Below are 15806 nucleotides of genomic sequence, written 5' to 3'. Positions count from 1 at the left end.
CAGATGGTGACATTTCCAAAACACATTTGTCTCCTGGTAGGAAGAAACCCACTGAAGTGGCAGTGAGTCAGTTTCTTCCTGAGTCCCCAGAGTATAGGACCTAATCTGGTAGCTCTTGTGCCTGGCATCTCTGTGTCCTGTGGACAATCCGGCCCTTTTGGTGAGGTCTGAGTCGATTGTTTTTGGGACACACCTTTGTGTATATGAGGAAGTTGGCATTTAATGATGCCATAGGTTCCTGAATGGTCTTTCACAAATGGTGGCTCAAACTTCTCAGCCCTGGAGAGGAAGGAACAGGGCTTTGCTATCTTTCCGACCCAAGCTTGGGTGCCTACTGGCTGGGTGACACTGGACAGGTGAGCTAACTTCCCTGAGCCTCAGACTCCTCATTTTTCTGTCAGTGTTGTGAAGATTAAATTAGATAATGAGTGAGAATACTGTTAGATAATTCGGGCACATAGGACGTGCTCAGAAAATGGTACCTGTGGCCAATGCTGAAGGTACCCGTATTGCTGCCATTGTACTGGCACTTGACACATGGCAAAGGCTCTTCAGACTTCACTTCAGGGATTAAGTCCTGTGCCTTAATGCCTTCAGCAAACAAGATTCAACAGTCTAGTCCCGCATAGGTAGATTAAATAACTCCTCTTTACCTTGAAAGACAGCTGGGCTTCTTCAAATAGATTAATCAGAGGAAGTAAACTCTAAAATTCAAGTGTAAACAACATAGTCAATCCTATAAATCAATGTGTAAACATGAGTGATGTATATTTAAGAACCTAAAGCCAAAAATTCAGAAATAGAAAATAATGACTTCTAAACTTTGGGCTGCATTAATTGTATGGCAGCTCTCAAGGAAAAGATCAACCACTTGCTCAGAAAGTTTCCAAAGCAATGCTTTGGAAAGGAAAAAGAATGATCTACGGGCTAACATTGCTGTAGGCAACATGTGCTTTTTGGTTATCCTAACACTTCATTGACTAATGTTAGATAAGAGAAACTAATGGTTCATAAATGCATTTTTGTGATGTTGCTGTACCCCCTCATGAGGCAGGGTTTCCCTTTTCCAACATCCTAGCTGTGCCTACCCTCCATCCCATGAAAGCCAAGGTATCTCACTGCATTTTAAATGAATATATATATATGGAGTCTTGCTCTGTTGCCCAGTCTGGAGTGAAGTGGTGCGATCTCAGCTCACTGCAACCTCCGCCTCCTGGGTTCAAGTGATTCTTCTGTTTCAGCCTCCTGAGTAGCTGGGATTATAGGAATGCACCACCATGCCCAGGTAATTTTTTTTTTTTTTTTGTATTTTTAGTAGAGACCGGATTTCTCCATGTTGCTAGGCTGGTCTCGAACTCCTAATCTCAGGTGACCCTCCCACTTTAGCTTCCCAAAGTGTTGGGATTACAGGTGTGAGCCACTTCCCCTGGCTCAAAGACAAATAATTTTAAATTCATGAATCCATAAGATTAAACCACTTGAGAGTAATTAGCAATTTCCAGAATTAATGGATAATGTTCAAATCAATTAAAAATTGGAAATTAAAAAAATCCAACAGTTAGTAATACAAAATTATTTATTAGTAAAAAAGGAGAGAGCATTTGTTCTTTACACAAAAAGTAAAACAATTGAAAGTTTCCTACAAAAATTTAAACTATGAGCATACAAAGTAGGAGTGGCACTGTGACTGGGTTTGAGGACTTCATATGAATGCCTAGCATCAGAAAATTGGAAATAGTGACATGTAAACTGTGCTTGGGATATTGTGTTACCAAGTTGCATATTTTGCAGTGTCATCTAGACGTGGTAGAAAAATAGATATACCCATGCCATGTTCTGAATTACTGTAATTTCTATTAACTATAGCAGATGTCACAGTTTGTTTCCCTCTTATAGAAATCACTGGTGGCGGCTGCCGAGGGGGCAAAGTCCACACAGTCTGTGCCCGGGTAGAAGTACTCTGCTGCCTGGAAAGCATCCAAGTCCTCGGCCTCACATGATGCGCAGTAGCAGATGGAGGTGGTGGCTGGGGAGAAGCAGCTGTACTGGGCGTGTGAGGACAAGTGGTGGTAGGAATGGTCTTCTGGGGGGTAGCCACAGGTTCTGGTGTCCAGAGAAGCAGGGGAATTGTAATTCTCTGGAGCATATGAAGGCAGCTGCACTGGTGAGTAACTGTAGTCTAAGGAGCCAGAGAGAATGGAGGAATTTGAAGGTGATCCTGGGATCTAGAGAAATGACAACCAAGAAACAAAGAGCTTAATAACTTAGACAGGATCAAAAGAACCGAACAGCGTGAGTTTACCAACGCAGAGTGAGAAAATGAGCGGTAAAAAACCAAACCAAACCAAACAACACCCAACCCAAGTCTGCAGAAGTAATTTTATTTGCAGACTACATGATTTCATGACACCACAATCTATAGTTACCTATTTCTTTCCGAACAATAAATTGCCTTGCTTCACTGGCTTCCTTTGTTATAATCCTACTTTAGAGGGTGCTCTGTTCTGAAACCACAAAATCCCATTGTGCTTCAAGTCACCTGCACATCAAATCCTGCTGTATGCCACAATCTAAGCTGTAGGTGGCACCCTGGATGTTTCTCCACACCCTCACCATGGAGAATCAGGTGATCAGGCAAAGGCATAACTTGGATCCTCAAGGATCTTGGAGTAGCCCCGGCATATGCCAAGATGAGTCACTACCTGTCCCGCCACTAAAGTCTTGTTCCCTGGAGTGAGAGCTACTGTCTGTTTTCTCTTAAGCAAGCCTACAATTGTTACTGAGAAAACCTAACTTGGAGGCTGGGAAGGAACTGGGTCACTGGGGCCCCATATTTTCCCCGTGACAATGTGCATATTCTGCAGAGTTAATTTCCTATCCCCTCTAAAATTTAGTCTGATGCCCACACAGGCTTTCGACAATCCAAAAGCAAAAAGTATTTACATTCCTTAAAAAAGAAAATCTTGGCCGGGCGCGGTGGCTCACGCCTGTAATCCCAGCACTTCGGGAGGCCGAGGCGGGCGGATCACGAGGTCAGGAGATCGAGACCATCCTGGCTAACACGGTGAAACCCCGTCTCTACTAAAAATACAAAAAATTAGCCGGGCGAGGTAGCGGGCACCTGTAGTCCCAGCTACTCGGGAGGCCGAGGCAGGAGAATGGCGTGAACCCCGGGGGGTGGAGCCTGCAGTGAGCCGAGATCCCGCCACTGCACTCCAGCCTGGGTGAAAGAGCGAGGCTCCTTCTCAAAAAAAAAAAAAAAAAAAAAAAAGAAAATCTTACAATTTAAGGTTTACAAAACAAACCTGTGAGTCTCTAAAAGACAACTGAAATAACTAGTTTCCACTAATAGAAACCTTACTTCATTTTGAAGGATAACACATTTTCAAACATTCGAGATCCACCGAGAACAACCAATTTAATTTTTTTCAAAGATTACAGCTTCATTTTTACTAACCATCTCAGACCCAAATGAGTCATTGTGCTTATAGCAGACTAAAACAATCAGTTAGTAGAGCCAGTTCAATGACAAAACAAAGCAAAACCTCCCCCTAATGAAATGAAGTTTGTTACCATATATACACAGCCTTAATTCCATTTCCACGAACTCAAAATTCCGTTAAAAAATCCAAGAGCCATTGTTTAAACCACTGACTCCCAATTAGTAGGTGTCTTGACTTCACAGTTTAAAAAACATTAAATGAATATTGCCAGGAACCTCTTTTTATTGCTACACACCAACTTACTTGGTGGCCTAAAAATCTAAATCTTAGGAAATCTAAATTATGTGTGTTTCCACAGGTTTATGCCCTGCAGTGTGTGGCTACTTCTATACATTGACTTTTAAATTCTTCTCTGCTTGTTTCCTTGGGTGATTTCCTTGCTGATAGTTTTTGTATGATTTCCCATGAGATGGTGCAAACTCACAAAGCACTATTACCCCATAGTTAGCGACAATCAGGTATATAAAGAACTGAGATAAATTACCAGGCTCTGGTTAAAGCAGAAAGGGGTGGCCTGGAAGCCATCTGGGAAATGGTGTGGAGCACTTTGTGTGGAATTGAGCAAAGGCTCCGGGTGCATCTCTGTCTGAAGGTAGGAATCAAAGATCTGGTCGAGGCAGCTTGAGTTTTCTTCACATGAAACACAACTGGAAAATTCTCCCCGTTGAAAATAATTGGGCGTGGAAGAAATTGTTTCAGGCTCAAAATACAGTCCTAGAGGAGAAAGGAAAAAGGCAGGTTTTTGCAAAACACAGATTTGAATGGAGATCTACACTCTGAATATTTACTATGTCTGGGGGAAAAGGGGCTTAACAAGTCCAGAAGAGTAAACGGGAATGCAATTTTGACTTTTTAGTTGTCCTAGCTAATTCAAGCTCCAGGGAAATGAACATGGTTAATAATGTGGAAACTGGCTGTAAAACTGGTTAGGGCAAAACTAAAAGGATGGTGACCCAATTTGTGTCCAAGTGTCACAGTCAAATAATGGCTCAAGTTTCCCCTTTCTTGGGCTGTAAAACCATGGACATCAAGCCCCTACCGGCAGTTCACGTAAACCTCTCAGAAGTAACTGACAAAGCTGTTGAGGCTTTGAGAAAACTTCTGATGCGATGGGAAATAATTCTCTTGACTTAGGGTGATTGCTTTTCTGAACTTTTCACTCTTACTCAGTAACTTAAGTCTGGAGGAGATAATTTTGAGAAGTGATTTAAATGAGAATGCAAATAATAATCATGGAAACCAGGAACATAGAGTACCAATTAGCACGATTGGCTCAGAAGTACAAAAAGCAAAAATGTTTTCTCAGTGAACATGTTAACATCATAATGTGATCAAAGTAAGTTTTTAAACATCAAACAAGGATAATCAGCAAACATTACTCCTTTTCCATTTTATTATTAATAGGCCCAATTTGTGATAATTATCTGTAAATGCTGGAAGAAGAGAGGATTCGAGGGTGCTCATCAAAGGGACTAAAGGACACTGGGTTCTTCTTGAGGTCTCAAGTTCCTTTAAGGTGAAGCTACAGTGACACATTTAATGGGGAGCGGCCATAGGCAGAGGTTTCCTTATATACGACCTCCTTAAACTCTTAGCTGTTGAGTAGCAGAGGTAGGAGTGTTTATGTAATTGAGTTATTCTTATTGGGCTGAGAAAACCTACACTTGTTTGAACTGCTTTCTGGGAAGAGAGAAGGGGAGGGAAGCCCCTGTCGGCTGGAAACTAAAGGAACAGAGCAAAGGCATTACTTGAGTGCCTCGGGATGTTCTGTATTCCATCTAACAGTGCACTAAAAAAAGATAAGTTCCTGAGAACAATTCTGATTCTGTAGTTCAGTTTAGTTACTTGGCGATGAGGAACTGGAATAAATGTGAAGAACAAACTCTTGGGACAATATAGCAGAGAGTAGAGAGTTCAGAAATGAAGACAACATTTGCGCTTGTTTTCTTGCTGGGCTTGCATGTGGAGTGACTATGCCTTTTTCACCTTCTGATTGGTTGGATTCCAATTAAATGGTGGTGCCTATCTTAACCCCTGAATCAAGACTGAAAGACTTTTGAGATGGACTTTTGAAAGAGTGTCTGAGGGAACTGTAATGCTGGCTGTACTGACCTGCAGAAGATGGTGCAACTGGTTCTGAAAGGCGGACACTGCTGCCTCCGGACCGCTGTCAAAGCAAGAATATCACTGTGAAGCAGGCTGAAAGAAAAGCTCTAAAGGGAAAGCTAAGACATTTTGATGAGGACGATGTTTCTTTCTGCTGTAAGGTAAGCCAGATTCTTCCTTCTCAGAAAAAGTTGCCTCCTTTTTTTTTTTCAGTATTTGACAAATTTTTATACAAAATATATTGTAAAAAACAAGTGAAAGGGAAAGTGTCAACAGATATTTTATAGAATTTGAAAGACAGGTGCATAGAATTGCAGTAGGTGTATTAAGTCCGTGTAGAATTTAAAATGACTTTTGAGGTTTATAATCCTTTTAAGATTCAATCTGGAAAATTGCATTGGAACAATGAAAACCTGAAATCAAATCATAAAACAGACTTCTTAAATACAACCAATATTGTGTTTTATCTAGATTCAATATTTATGTTTGCTTGCTTGGGGAGTTTTTTTCCTAATATCAGATTCTTCTACTTAAATTTTAAAAGTGATTAATTTTGACTAAAAAATTTATGTAAATAATTTTATGTGGTAAAAATGTAACAGTTTGAGAAAATGCAGCAAAAGGCTTCCTATTAAAGTATTCGATTTAAAATTATTAAGGACTAACATTTATTTAATCTCAACTATCTATGGCTTAGTCAATTATTTTTCTCAAAAATTTCATATACCCTCTGGCTACTTAGCCTTAGGGATTTGTTTCCCCAAAGAACACAATTCTTAAGTTTGTTAATCCTGAGTAGCTAAAAATATTCACATGTTCTTAGTATATATGAAATATTAAAATAGAAAATATTTTCTTAAAGCTGTAGTTGGTGAGTTGGAACCTACTTTCATTCTAGTTAATGGTCGGGAATTATTCTAGTACTTTGTATGTTTTGTAATATTTTCTATAAAAGTTGCTTTTATTTAAACTACTGTATTTAAATACTTAAAAGTTTATGAGACTGCTCTTTTTAACTATTTAAAGTAAAGCAGCCTGCATTTTTCAGTTGAATTGATAATTATACTGAGTAATTTAGGATTTTTTTTTTTTTTAATTTCAGGTGGTGGCTTTAAAGTTTAAAGGGACCTGTATTGCTCTGTGATTCTATGCTGGGAAGCCGAGCTTATCACACCTCTTTTGGGTTACAGGGCATACTCACTCCCATACTCTGAGCCACAGGGAGAGCTGTGCAGGCAGCCACTGCTGAAACAGGAGGCAGTATTAATTTTGAAAATGATCCATGCTGTAATGTCATGAACCAGGAAGCTGGAATCCTTTACCAGCTCTTTATGCAAATATTTGGCTGCAGCTTGAGCTGAAGGACTTGGAAGGAGTGGGTATTAAAAAATCTGCCTCATTGTAGAGCTTTCCTTAACCCCATTCCTCCCCCAGATTGGCCTGTTTGTCTGCCTCCTCCCCATGTTATCTCCCTGAGGTGTGTTTACAATATCCTACTTGATATTATCTTTCTAGTCATGGGTTCATTTTCTACTTTGCTCCAAGAATACAAAGAAAGGCAACTCTCTCTTAGATTTCAAACAGCACAAAAATTCACAATCTACAGTTTATAAAAACACATCAAGGCTGTTTAAAAAATTAATGATTTAAAAAAAGAAAGGTAAATGATATCTTTTGATAACGACTAACTCAAGTCTCCTTTTACCCCAAAGGCAAATGTGTGTGTGTGTCTGTGTGTGTGCGCGCACGTGCGTGTTTGCAAATTGATCTGGCTGAAATAAGTTTTTTAAAATCAAGTGTTCCAATCTGGCATACACACAGTTTCTTCTGGCACTGCCTGAAGAATAGTTGAATTCTTTACTGAATATCTGTCTCAACCTATAACTGCCATTCATGATTGCCTTCTTAAAATTTCAAATTGTGGATACTACTCTGACTTTATAACAAATTAAGATAGATTTCTTGCCGCTTTGTAGTATTTGATACAATTAACCCTCCCCTTGGCTTAAAGTTTCCCAGAGGCATCCTTCAACAAATGAACAAACTGGGGATCATCTCTGTTATACCAGAAAGGTCTACTCTAAGAAGCAGGCATACATCATCCCCTGGTATCTGCTACCCTTGCCTACTAAGTACGCTCTCACACCTTCCTTAGAATCCCAGATCCATCCGATGGCTTCCAGTGAGGGATTTTACATCTGGCTCTTGTAATTAAATTATATGCGTGTTACACCTGCTTGCTTGCGAGGGCATGGGCTGATGCAGTCTTCTGGGAAGCAAAGTAGAGCAGGCTTTACTCTGCCTGTTCCTATAAGACACTGGTTCAGAAGTCCTGCTTTATTTCTCAGGAGGGAATTCAGAAAAATTTAAACAAGTGAAACTACTCTGGGGAACAGAAACTGGTCAGATACACAAGTGAAGTGTCTGACCCTCGCATTAGCTCCTGTAGCCAGCTAAGAAGGGAGCAGTGGCTAGACTCATCTGTAAGGGCCCAGCAGCAACAGAAGTGCCACACTCACATGGGGCTCTCCAGGTGCAGCTGAGCAGAACTCTAGCAAGTACCAAAGCTCCTTAAGGAAACGTTACATTTTATTATGAAAGTCTTGATGACGTTTTTCTCCAGAAGCATTTTCCAGTTCCCTTGTACCTGGTTTTATTAATTATATAACCATCTCTGAACTGAAGGGGTTGAGGCTATCAGACTCCTGCTTAGTATGGTCAGATCTGCAGAATGATGAATTTAGAGAATAAAGAGCCAACGGAAGGGTTTTTATATTACACTGAGAATAAGACCTTAGTCCTACTTTTAGCAACTTCAAGGTTTTGAATTTTGCCTGTAATCGAGGTACAGATCTCTGATCTACTTACCTCTGCTGGTTGTTATAAAAACTAAATGAAATTGTGGCTGTGCAAAGGTGCTTTAAAAGAAGAACCACTGTGAAGTCCTCTAGAAATGTAAGGGAGTGTTAATGTGTTACCTGAAATTCTGCACATGGAGGTCCTAACTTCTCCAGCTGCATGTGCTGTACACGTCAAATTGCAGCTGGCTCACATCTGAACTCTAAACTCTGAGCAAAGGGTGTGAACGAACATTACCAAATAGCTGGCTTTCAATCCTTGGTTGGAATATGAGTTGCTTTCCCCAAATAATATTATTATTTCTCAAATAATGACAACTAACATTTATTGAGCACTCACTATGTGGAAGGCATTCTTCTAAGGGCTTTGCGTGCAATAACTCCGTTAACCCTCACAAAATCCTATCATCCCCAATTTGAAGACGAATAAACAGAGGCAAGAGAAATTGGGTAATTTGCTTGAGGATACACACCATGGAGGAGCTGAGACCTGAGCCCAGTCCATCTGGTTCTAGAACCTGTGTTTACCTCCCCTACACCAATTGCTCCCTCCCATTTCATGAAGTCCCACTGTCAAAGGCCTATTTCATGAAGTCATGCATTGCACATGAACAGCATCAGGCACAAAAACTGTTGTGGGGCAGATGCCAATGGGCTGGAGAAGGACAAATCCTAACATAGGCAATATGAGCCCCAGCTGTCAGATCCTATGTTCACACCCAAACCAACCCCCAAGCAATTTTATGATCGAGGCTTTTTAGGGATGAGCTGCCCCCTCTTGGGCAATAACCCCACCTAGTTTATTTGGTTCTGCTGCTGCCCTGAGTGCTTTTGGCAGTACTTACCGTAGGAAGGTGTATAAAGTGTCAGGGTATACCCTTATGACTGCTCAGTTCAATTTTGTAATAACCTGAAACTGCTTAAGGTGTTGATACATTTTAACGAAGTGGTCCTCTACTCCAGCTGTCTGTTCTGCAGAGATAGGGCCCTTTGCTGCTAGATACTTCGGGTAACTGATGATTTACAGATAAATGATCTCAGAGGGTGAGTTCCAGAAGAATGAGGAGGGAAGGGAGGATGTTCTACACAGATGCTATCCTGGAAGGGGCCCCTAAAATGAGGTGAATTTCTGGGAGAGATTTTCTATGGGTCTGCAAGGGCTGTGCATACATACACTGTCTTCCTAACAAAACAATGTCTACTTACCTGCTGGCTGCTTCTCCCCCTGCAGAGGACCAACACACTTTTCATACTTTACTTTCACCCATGGGGAATGGATGGGCTCCCCCAAATCCTGAGCCCCACAACATGCCCCAGCTGTCCTCTGTAGCTTCCTGATTGGGATGCAGCTGGGTACAGAAGTCATAGGAACAGCAGAGGAAGGCCAGGTCTGGGGATGGTGAGTGCGTGGGGCCTTGAGTGGCCTCCACAGCTTGCAGACACAGGGTTGAAAGAGGCCTGGCATGGGCTGGGGAGCGAGGGAAGGGCTTATGCTTACCGTTCCCCCGGAGGCCGCCTGGTGTGCCCGTCTTTGCTGCAGCAGCTCCTTCACTGTGATCTTCACTCGGACACCTTGATACACCTTCGGTTTTTCTGGAGAAAGGCAACTGAGTCAGTGGTCAAGTCCAAGGTCTGGGTGCCAGGGTGCAGAGTGGGGGCCCCTTTATAGGCTATGGCACCCAAAGCCAAGTTTCTAAGTTCAGAGAACACAGACAAAAAATGTCAAAGGATGGTAAAAACCCAAACATTTCAAACTTGAAAGAACGAAGAGTGGCTGAGCAGGTTTCAGGGCCCCAGTAGGAACAGAATCCATGGAAATTTGTGGGGCCATCCACCCCTGGCTGGGCCTCAGTCCTAGGCCAATAGCAAACGGGTTTTTCTGCTCTGGAATGTGGAGACCAGTGCAGGGGAGCCCACCACTCTGGTTAGGTCGGGGGAACCTTGGCTTTCAGGCCCAGACAGCTGAGAGAGGGTATTATGGACCTGGGGAGGGGCCAGGCCTGGGGCAGGGGGCTATCTCTGATTATGGCGGCTGATGTAGCCCACCCCACTGTGATGTTCCCACTGGCATGGAAGTCCTGAGTCCCTTCCTTCTCCACCTGGCCAGGTGTGGCTTCTGGACAGGCTCCGACCTCTGCGTGCCCTTGGTCTGGAAGCCAGCCCGGGAGCAAGAGGTGAGGTTTGGCCAGCCCAGTCCTGGGCCGGCGAGGGACCTGCCAGACTGACCCTAGTAAAGGGGCCAGGCCCGAGGAACTCCCTCCCTCGCTCCCTTCTGTCTTTTCCTTCTGCCTGCTCTCTCTCGCCCCTTTTCTCCGCCTTTTCCGCGCTCCATCTTGCCCTCCTCCCTCCTTCGCCCCCGCTCCTGCTCTCCCCTTCTTCCCTTCTCTCCCCACCCCCTCCCTTTCTGGAGCAGGCGTTTCTCCGAGGCGCACTGAGGCTCCGGGGCGAGCCCGCGCAGCGCGAGCTGGGGAAAGCCGTCCGGTGCTCCCGATGACCCTGCACTCCGCCGGGAGGCCTCCCTTCGGTAGGGGCCGCCCCGGGGCTGGCGGGGCCCGGTCCGACTGCCCCGGCTAGCGGCAGGTGGCGGGCGCGCGCGAGGGGTTCGCTGGGAGGGACCCCTGCGCGCTGGGAGCAGGGGCAGCCTGGGCCCCCGACCCCGAAGAGCCGCAGTGAGTAGGTTGGGGACCGGCTGTTAGGCCAAGCCGAGCCGGGCGAGCTTTCAAGGTGGAGGTGGCCGCAGGAGTCCGGGGCGGCTCCGGCCCTACCACGACCCTGCAGTGAGCGTCCAGGAATCGCGCGGGGAGGAGCTGGGTGCGGCGGCCGAGGGTGGCCGCGCGTTCAGCCTGGGCGCCTGGCGACAGTGCCAGGATGCCAGCGCCTCGCCTGGTCACTGCGGGGACCGCAGCTGGACAGCAGGGATCCCCCTCAAGCCGGGTTCCAGGAGTTAGGGTCTCCCCAGGAAAGGAGATTGCGCTCTTCCTAGCCCGGACCCAGGGAATCCGGTGCCCCGCCCGCAGGGTCCAGGCGCCGCGCCCTCTCCGCGCTCCAGCCTACTGCAGCCCCACCACCCCGTTCCTTGATCGGCTCCGGACTCCGCGGGCAGCGGGCGCCCCTCGGGGTCCGCGCAGGACCGCCACAGCTCGGCTCAGTGCAGTCGGCGCGCTCTGCTCCCGTCCCAGGCTCACTGTGAGCCTCTAGCTCCCCCCGTCGCCGCTTCTGGGCGCGCAGGGTCCGCGCCGCGTGTCCCAGGACACAACAGTGGATACGTGGGAGGGCGGGCGGGGGCCTGGGGTACGCGGACGTCCGGAGCGGCCAACTCGGCCTCTGAGCCTCTGCCCTCCGGGACAGGCGCTGAGTGGGAGCGGCCACAGCGTGGCCCGCGTCCTCTCCGGATCCCCGGCCCTTACTCGCATGCCTTGACTTTGTGCCTCTCTGTTCTATGCAGGAAAAGCTGTGGAAACACCCCCGGATTGAAATGCCCCTGGCCCGCCTGACCCGACCCCAGGAGAAGCAGTCGAGTTACCCGACATCGTGGTCAGCAGGAGCTGGGTCGGTGGCTGGATGCTGCAGCTGCAGGGACTCAGCGCCTGGGAGGGCTCCTGGGCAGGGAGAGAAGCAGAGATGCAACATTTTTAAAGTTTCACAAAGCATCCGGCTGCACTCAGGTCCCTGGAGCAGGAGACAAACAGAATTAATGTTTTATACCTTCGGGTATAGGTTTGAGTTTTTTCCCCCTCATGCCAAGTATTTAAAACCTCTAGAAACCCATGATTTGACAATCAATGATTGCGCGATACTTTCAATTTGAATATTCAAAGGCTTAACAAAATGGACTATCTTCTGCAGAAATCCTGCACACAGGCACCCCACAGAGAGTCCAGAGAAACAGGGAGTGAGACCCCTTTGGGTCCTGGCCCTTGCTTTTATTATATTTTGAGCATTTTGTCCTCCTTCCCACAGATAGAGCAGATGTCCTCAAAGATGCTCTGTATTTCAGCCTTCAGGGCAGCTAGGGAGCCGTGAGTGACTTAGGCTGCCCTGGCGAGCCAGACTGGCTGCCCAGACTGATTCCCGCAACCCCCATCTGTGTTTTGAGGGGAAATCTCAGGTTTTGGGGAATGAACATGGCAGCTAGTGGGTGTGGCACAGCAAGAAGTCGCTCTGGGCCCAGGTGGCAGGCCAGCGGGCCTAGCAGAGGCCTTCGCTCTGCACCTCCTATTTTTCTGGCTCCGCCTGGCTACCAGCGGGCTTCCCTCCCCCTTTCATCCCGCTCTTCCTGGGCCCGACACTCTGACGTTTCGGCTCAGAATGACTGCCCATTAAGACCCTTTGCTCCTCCCCACAGAGCTGGGGATGCCAGGAGCCTCATCCTCTGGAGACTTTCTGACTCTGGGTTTCACCACTGCACTGTGAAGTGCCCTCTTTGCTTTTTCTCACTCTAGAGCCACCCCTGCCTTTTTGCTGTAGGAGCACATGTTAGGAAACAGTGACAAGTTTGGCTCCTGCTCATTTTAACTGAAAGGACGTGGACTTCGGTACAAGCCTTCTCCCGTTGGGGTGAGAAGGGGGAGGGACTTGGGATCAGGCTTCTCCCATGGTCCAGGCCCAAGCCCCTCACTAATGGCTTGGGATTCTACTGGGTCATCTTCTGTGAGTACTTACTGTGCCTCTTCCATGTGATTTGGAAGATGAGGAGACAGGAATGGTCCACAGAGGGAGAGAGTGCCAGGCCAAGTCCTCTCATAGCCACCCACCCCCTCCACAGAAGGGGACAGCAAGAGAAGACAGAGAGGCATGGTGGAGTTCCTTTTGCAAATAACCATGGTATTTCCAGGATTCAAGACCAGGCCATGGTTTTAGGCCTCTGCTGTTTGTTCTCTGAGTTCTCAGAAATGCGAACAGTGTAGTTTAGCCCCAAAGGCCTCTAGAAAAAGATTGGGGTGCCCCCAAATGTGTCAAATACAGAGGGAAACGCACAGAGCTTAGGGAAAGGGCAACTGAGAATGACAAGACTGATAGGAATTGCTTGGCAGCTGAAACCACATCTCTGGGGGAGAGTAGCAGGCCTGGGATCACCTGAGGTGGCACCTGGCAGTGGAGGGCAGGATGGATGTATTGAAATCTGACAGCTTTTGGAGCTTCTTTCTACAAATGCCCCTGAGGCTGTGTCCTAGGTTTCCCTGATGGACCAGACCTGAGGAGGGGAAGGACAATGGGAGTGGAGACAGCACCTCTCCTCCCTGCATACCTTCTTTCCCGCTGGGCCTAGGCATCGCCCCTTCTGAAGGAACAGTGAACCAAGCAGCTTGGAATCTAGGGATGGTCTCTTGTCCTCATAGCTTCTTCCATTCCTTCTTTTCTTTGCTGCTCTCCTCCTTTTTGTTATACTCTTTTTTTTAATTTGCTTTTAAAAACTTTCTTCTTTGTTGCATTTTTGTTTACTTCTTTCCTTGTTTCTTTGTCTCTCTTCCTGTCACTGCTTTCTTCCATTTCTTGTCTGCACTACTGGTTTTCTCCCTGAACTTCACGTGTCTCTGTGTTCCCCTGTGCTGGGGTGTCCTCCCAATGCTTTCAGGCTTCATCTCGTTCCTAACCTCTCCTTTCATGTGGAGATGGACAGGGATGGCAGGAGCATTGAGTGCTCTTGGCAACACCATTGAAGATGATGCTGACGATCAGCTACCCTGTGGAGAAGGCAGGCCAGGCTGGGTGAGAGGGGAGCTCCTGGGAAGTCAGGGGGTCTGTAAGGACAGCAAGGATCTCTTTGTCCCAACCTCCAGCAGCCTTTGTGGGTGCTTCTGTGTTGGCCTTGTTTCTGGGATGGCCATCTCAGTGCTGTTGCTGGCTAGCAATTTCAGAAAACTAGATTTGTCTAGGCCTGAGCCCTGTTTTGAGAAAGAAGCTTCCCTCTGGTTTGTAGCCCAACATTAATGAGTTTTGGTTCCTGTTGTTTCTATAATTACAAAACCCCAGCACAGGTATTTAAGAGCCAAAGGCCATGCTTGTGGAAGTAAGGGAGAATCTTTCTAAATGGATCCTGCAAATCCTCCTTACAGATCTGAGTGGATGATCGGGCCCAGAGCAACCCTGAGACCCCAGGTACCCACAGCATTGGCTGTTCTTCATAGGAGACTCAGAGAAGACCTCATAGGAGACTCATTATTGTTTACTGGACATCAGGTGCTATATTGTATAGCATTCACATTCCACAGGTGAGGAAACAGGCTCAGAGGAATAAGTGGCATGCCAAGATCATCGAGCATATCAGTAGCAGAATTAGGATTCAGACTTTGATAGGTCTAACTTCAAAGCCCTGGCTTTTTTTTTTTTTTTTGAGACGGAATCTCACTCTGTCACCAGGCTGGAGTGCAGTGGCACGATCTCAGCTCACTGCAACCTCTGCCTCCCGGGTTCAAGTGATTCCCCTGCCTCAGCCTCCTGAGTAGCTGGGATTACAGGCATGCACCACTACACCCAGCTAATTTTTGTATTTTTAGTAGAGAGGAGGCTTCACCATGTTGGCCAGGATGGTCTCGGTCTCTTGACCTCGTGATCTACCCGCCTCGGCCTTCCAAAGTACTGGGATTATAGGTGTGAGCCACCATGCCTGGCCTTTGCTTTTAGCTATTGATGTTGTCTTCCTGATCTTTTCTACAAGAAGCTTTTAAACTTTTTGGACTTTAACCTACAATAAGAAATCTGTTTTACATGTTCACGTGTATCTATAACAACATTTATATTTCTAAACAAAACTTTTCGTGAAACAACATATACCTACGTATGTGAGGCACTCTGATATTTTCTATTCTAGTCCACCTTTTCCGTTTCATTCTATTTATGGAAAATATACGTTGGTTGGGAGTCACTACGTTAATTTAATGACCCACTAATAGGCTGTGAGTGACATTGGAAAAATACCTGCTTGTAAGATATGCGAACACACGTTTCAAGGTTGTTTGTGCATGTGGAAATATTTTGGGGTGTATCAGTTTTACCATCAGTTTGTACGAGGAGACTAAGACAGTGTAGCCTGCTGACTTGAGAATGTTCTGTAAGGACTGGAAACACCAGAAGCTTGAAGAAACGCCTGGCTGGAGGTGAAGGTGAGCTGTTAATTACACTGATTACTGTTTGTGCCTCTCAGACTGAGAACTCTTCCTTCTTGCTGGGAGCATTGCTACCTCTAGGATGTTTGCCCTGAAGTCCTGATAGTCTCTTTGGGGTTTTAATAAATGGCTGAAAAAATTGTTGTGGGGTTTCAACAGGCATTCATAGGCACCCTTGCTTGGCAATATAACATGGCTTTTGATGTTTAGGTGTTGGAAGGGATCTTTGAAGT

At 46.0% G+C, this 15806-nt stretch overlaps 1 protein-coding gene across 2 annotated transcripts; it reads right to left on the bottom strand.

The window, feature by feature from the left end:
* Positions 1-1558: 1558 nt before the first annotated feature.
* POU2AF3 (POU class 2 homeobox associating factor 3) lies at positions 1559-12034 on the bottom strand. 2 transcript variants are annotated; one of them, XM_058446661.1, is made up of 5 exons: positions 11991-12034; positions 9966-10060; positions 5616-5670; positions 3988-4217; positions 1559-2225 (listed from the first exon to the last, which is right to left on the bottom strand). In XM_058446661.1, the coding sequence occupies exons 1-5, from the start codon at positions 11995-11997 to the stop codon at positions 1857-1859; spliced, it is 756 nt and encodes a 251-aa protein (XP_058302644.1). In that variant the 5' UTR covers positions 11998-12034; the 3' UTR covers positions 1559-1856. The 2 variants fall into 2 exon arrangements, with proteins under 2 accessions (XP_058302644.1, XP_032023226.1); XM_032167335.2 differs by lacking the exon at positions 11991-12034 and adding an exon at positions 10567-11334.
* Positions 12035-15806: the final 3772 nt, after the last annotated feature.

The sequence above is a fragment of the Hylobates moloch genome, unplaced genomic scaffold (genome assembly GCF_009828535.3).
Source record: "Hylobates moloch isolate HMO894 unplaced genomic scaffold, HMol_V3 SCAFFOLD_11, whole genome shotgun sequence".
NCBI classification, from domain to species: Eukaryota; Metazoa; Chordata; class Mammalia; order Primates; family Hylobatidae; genus Hylobates; species Hylobates moloch.
Note: the sequence above shows the minus strand (reverse complement) of the source record. Positions and strands in the feature narration are given on the sequence as shown.

Bases quoted from the DNA above. Each gene is read 5' to 3' on its own strand.
- POU2AF3 (XM_058446661.1), bottom strand. The intron at 5,671-9,965 runs GTAAGCATAAGC...TTGCTTTGACAG, and splicing joins AGGCGGCCTCCGGGGGAACG to CGGTCCGGAGGCAGCAGTGT. The intron at 4,218-5,615 runs GTCAGTACAGCC...TTTCTCCTCTAG, and splicing joins AGTTGCACCATCTTCTGCAG to GACTGTATTTTGAGCCTGAA.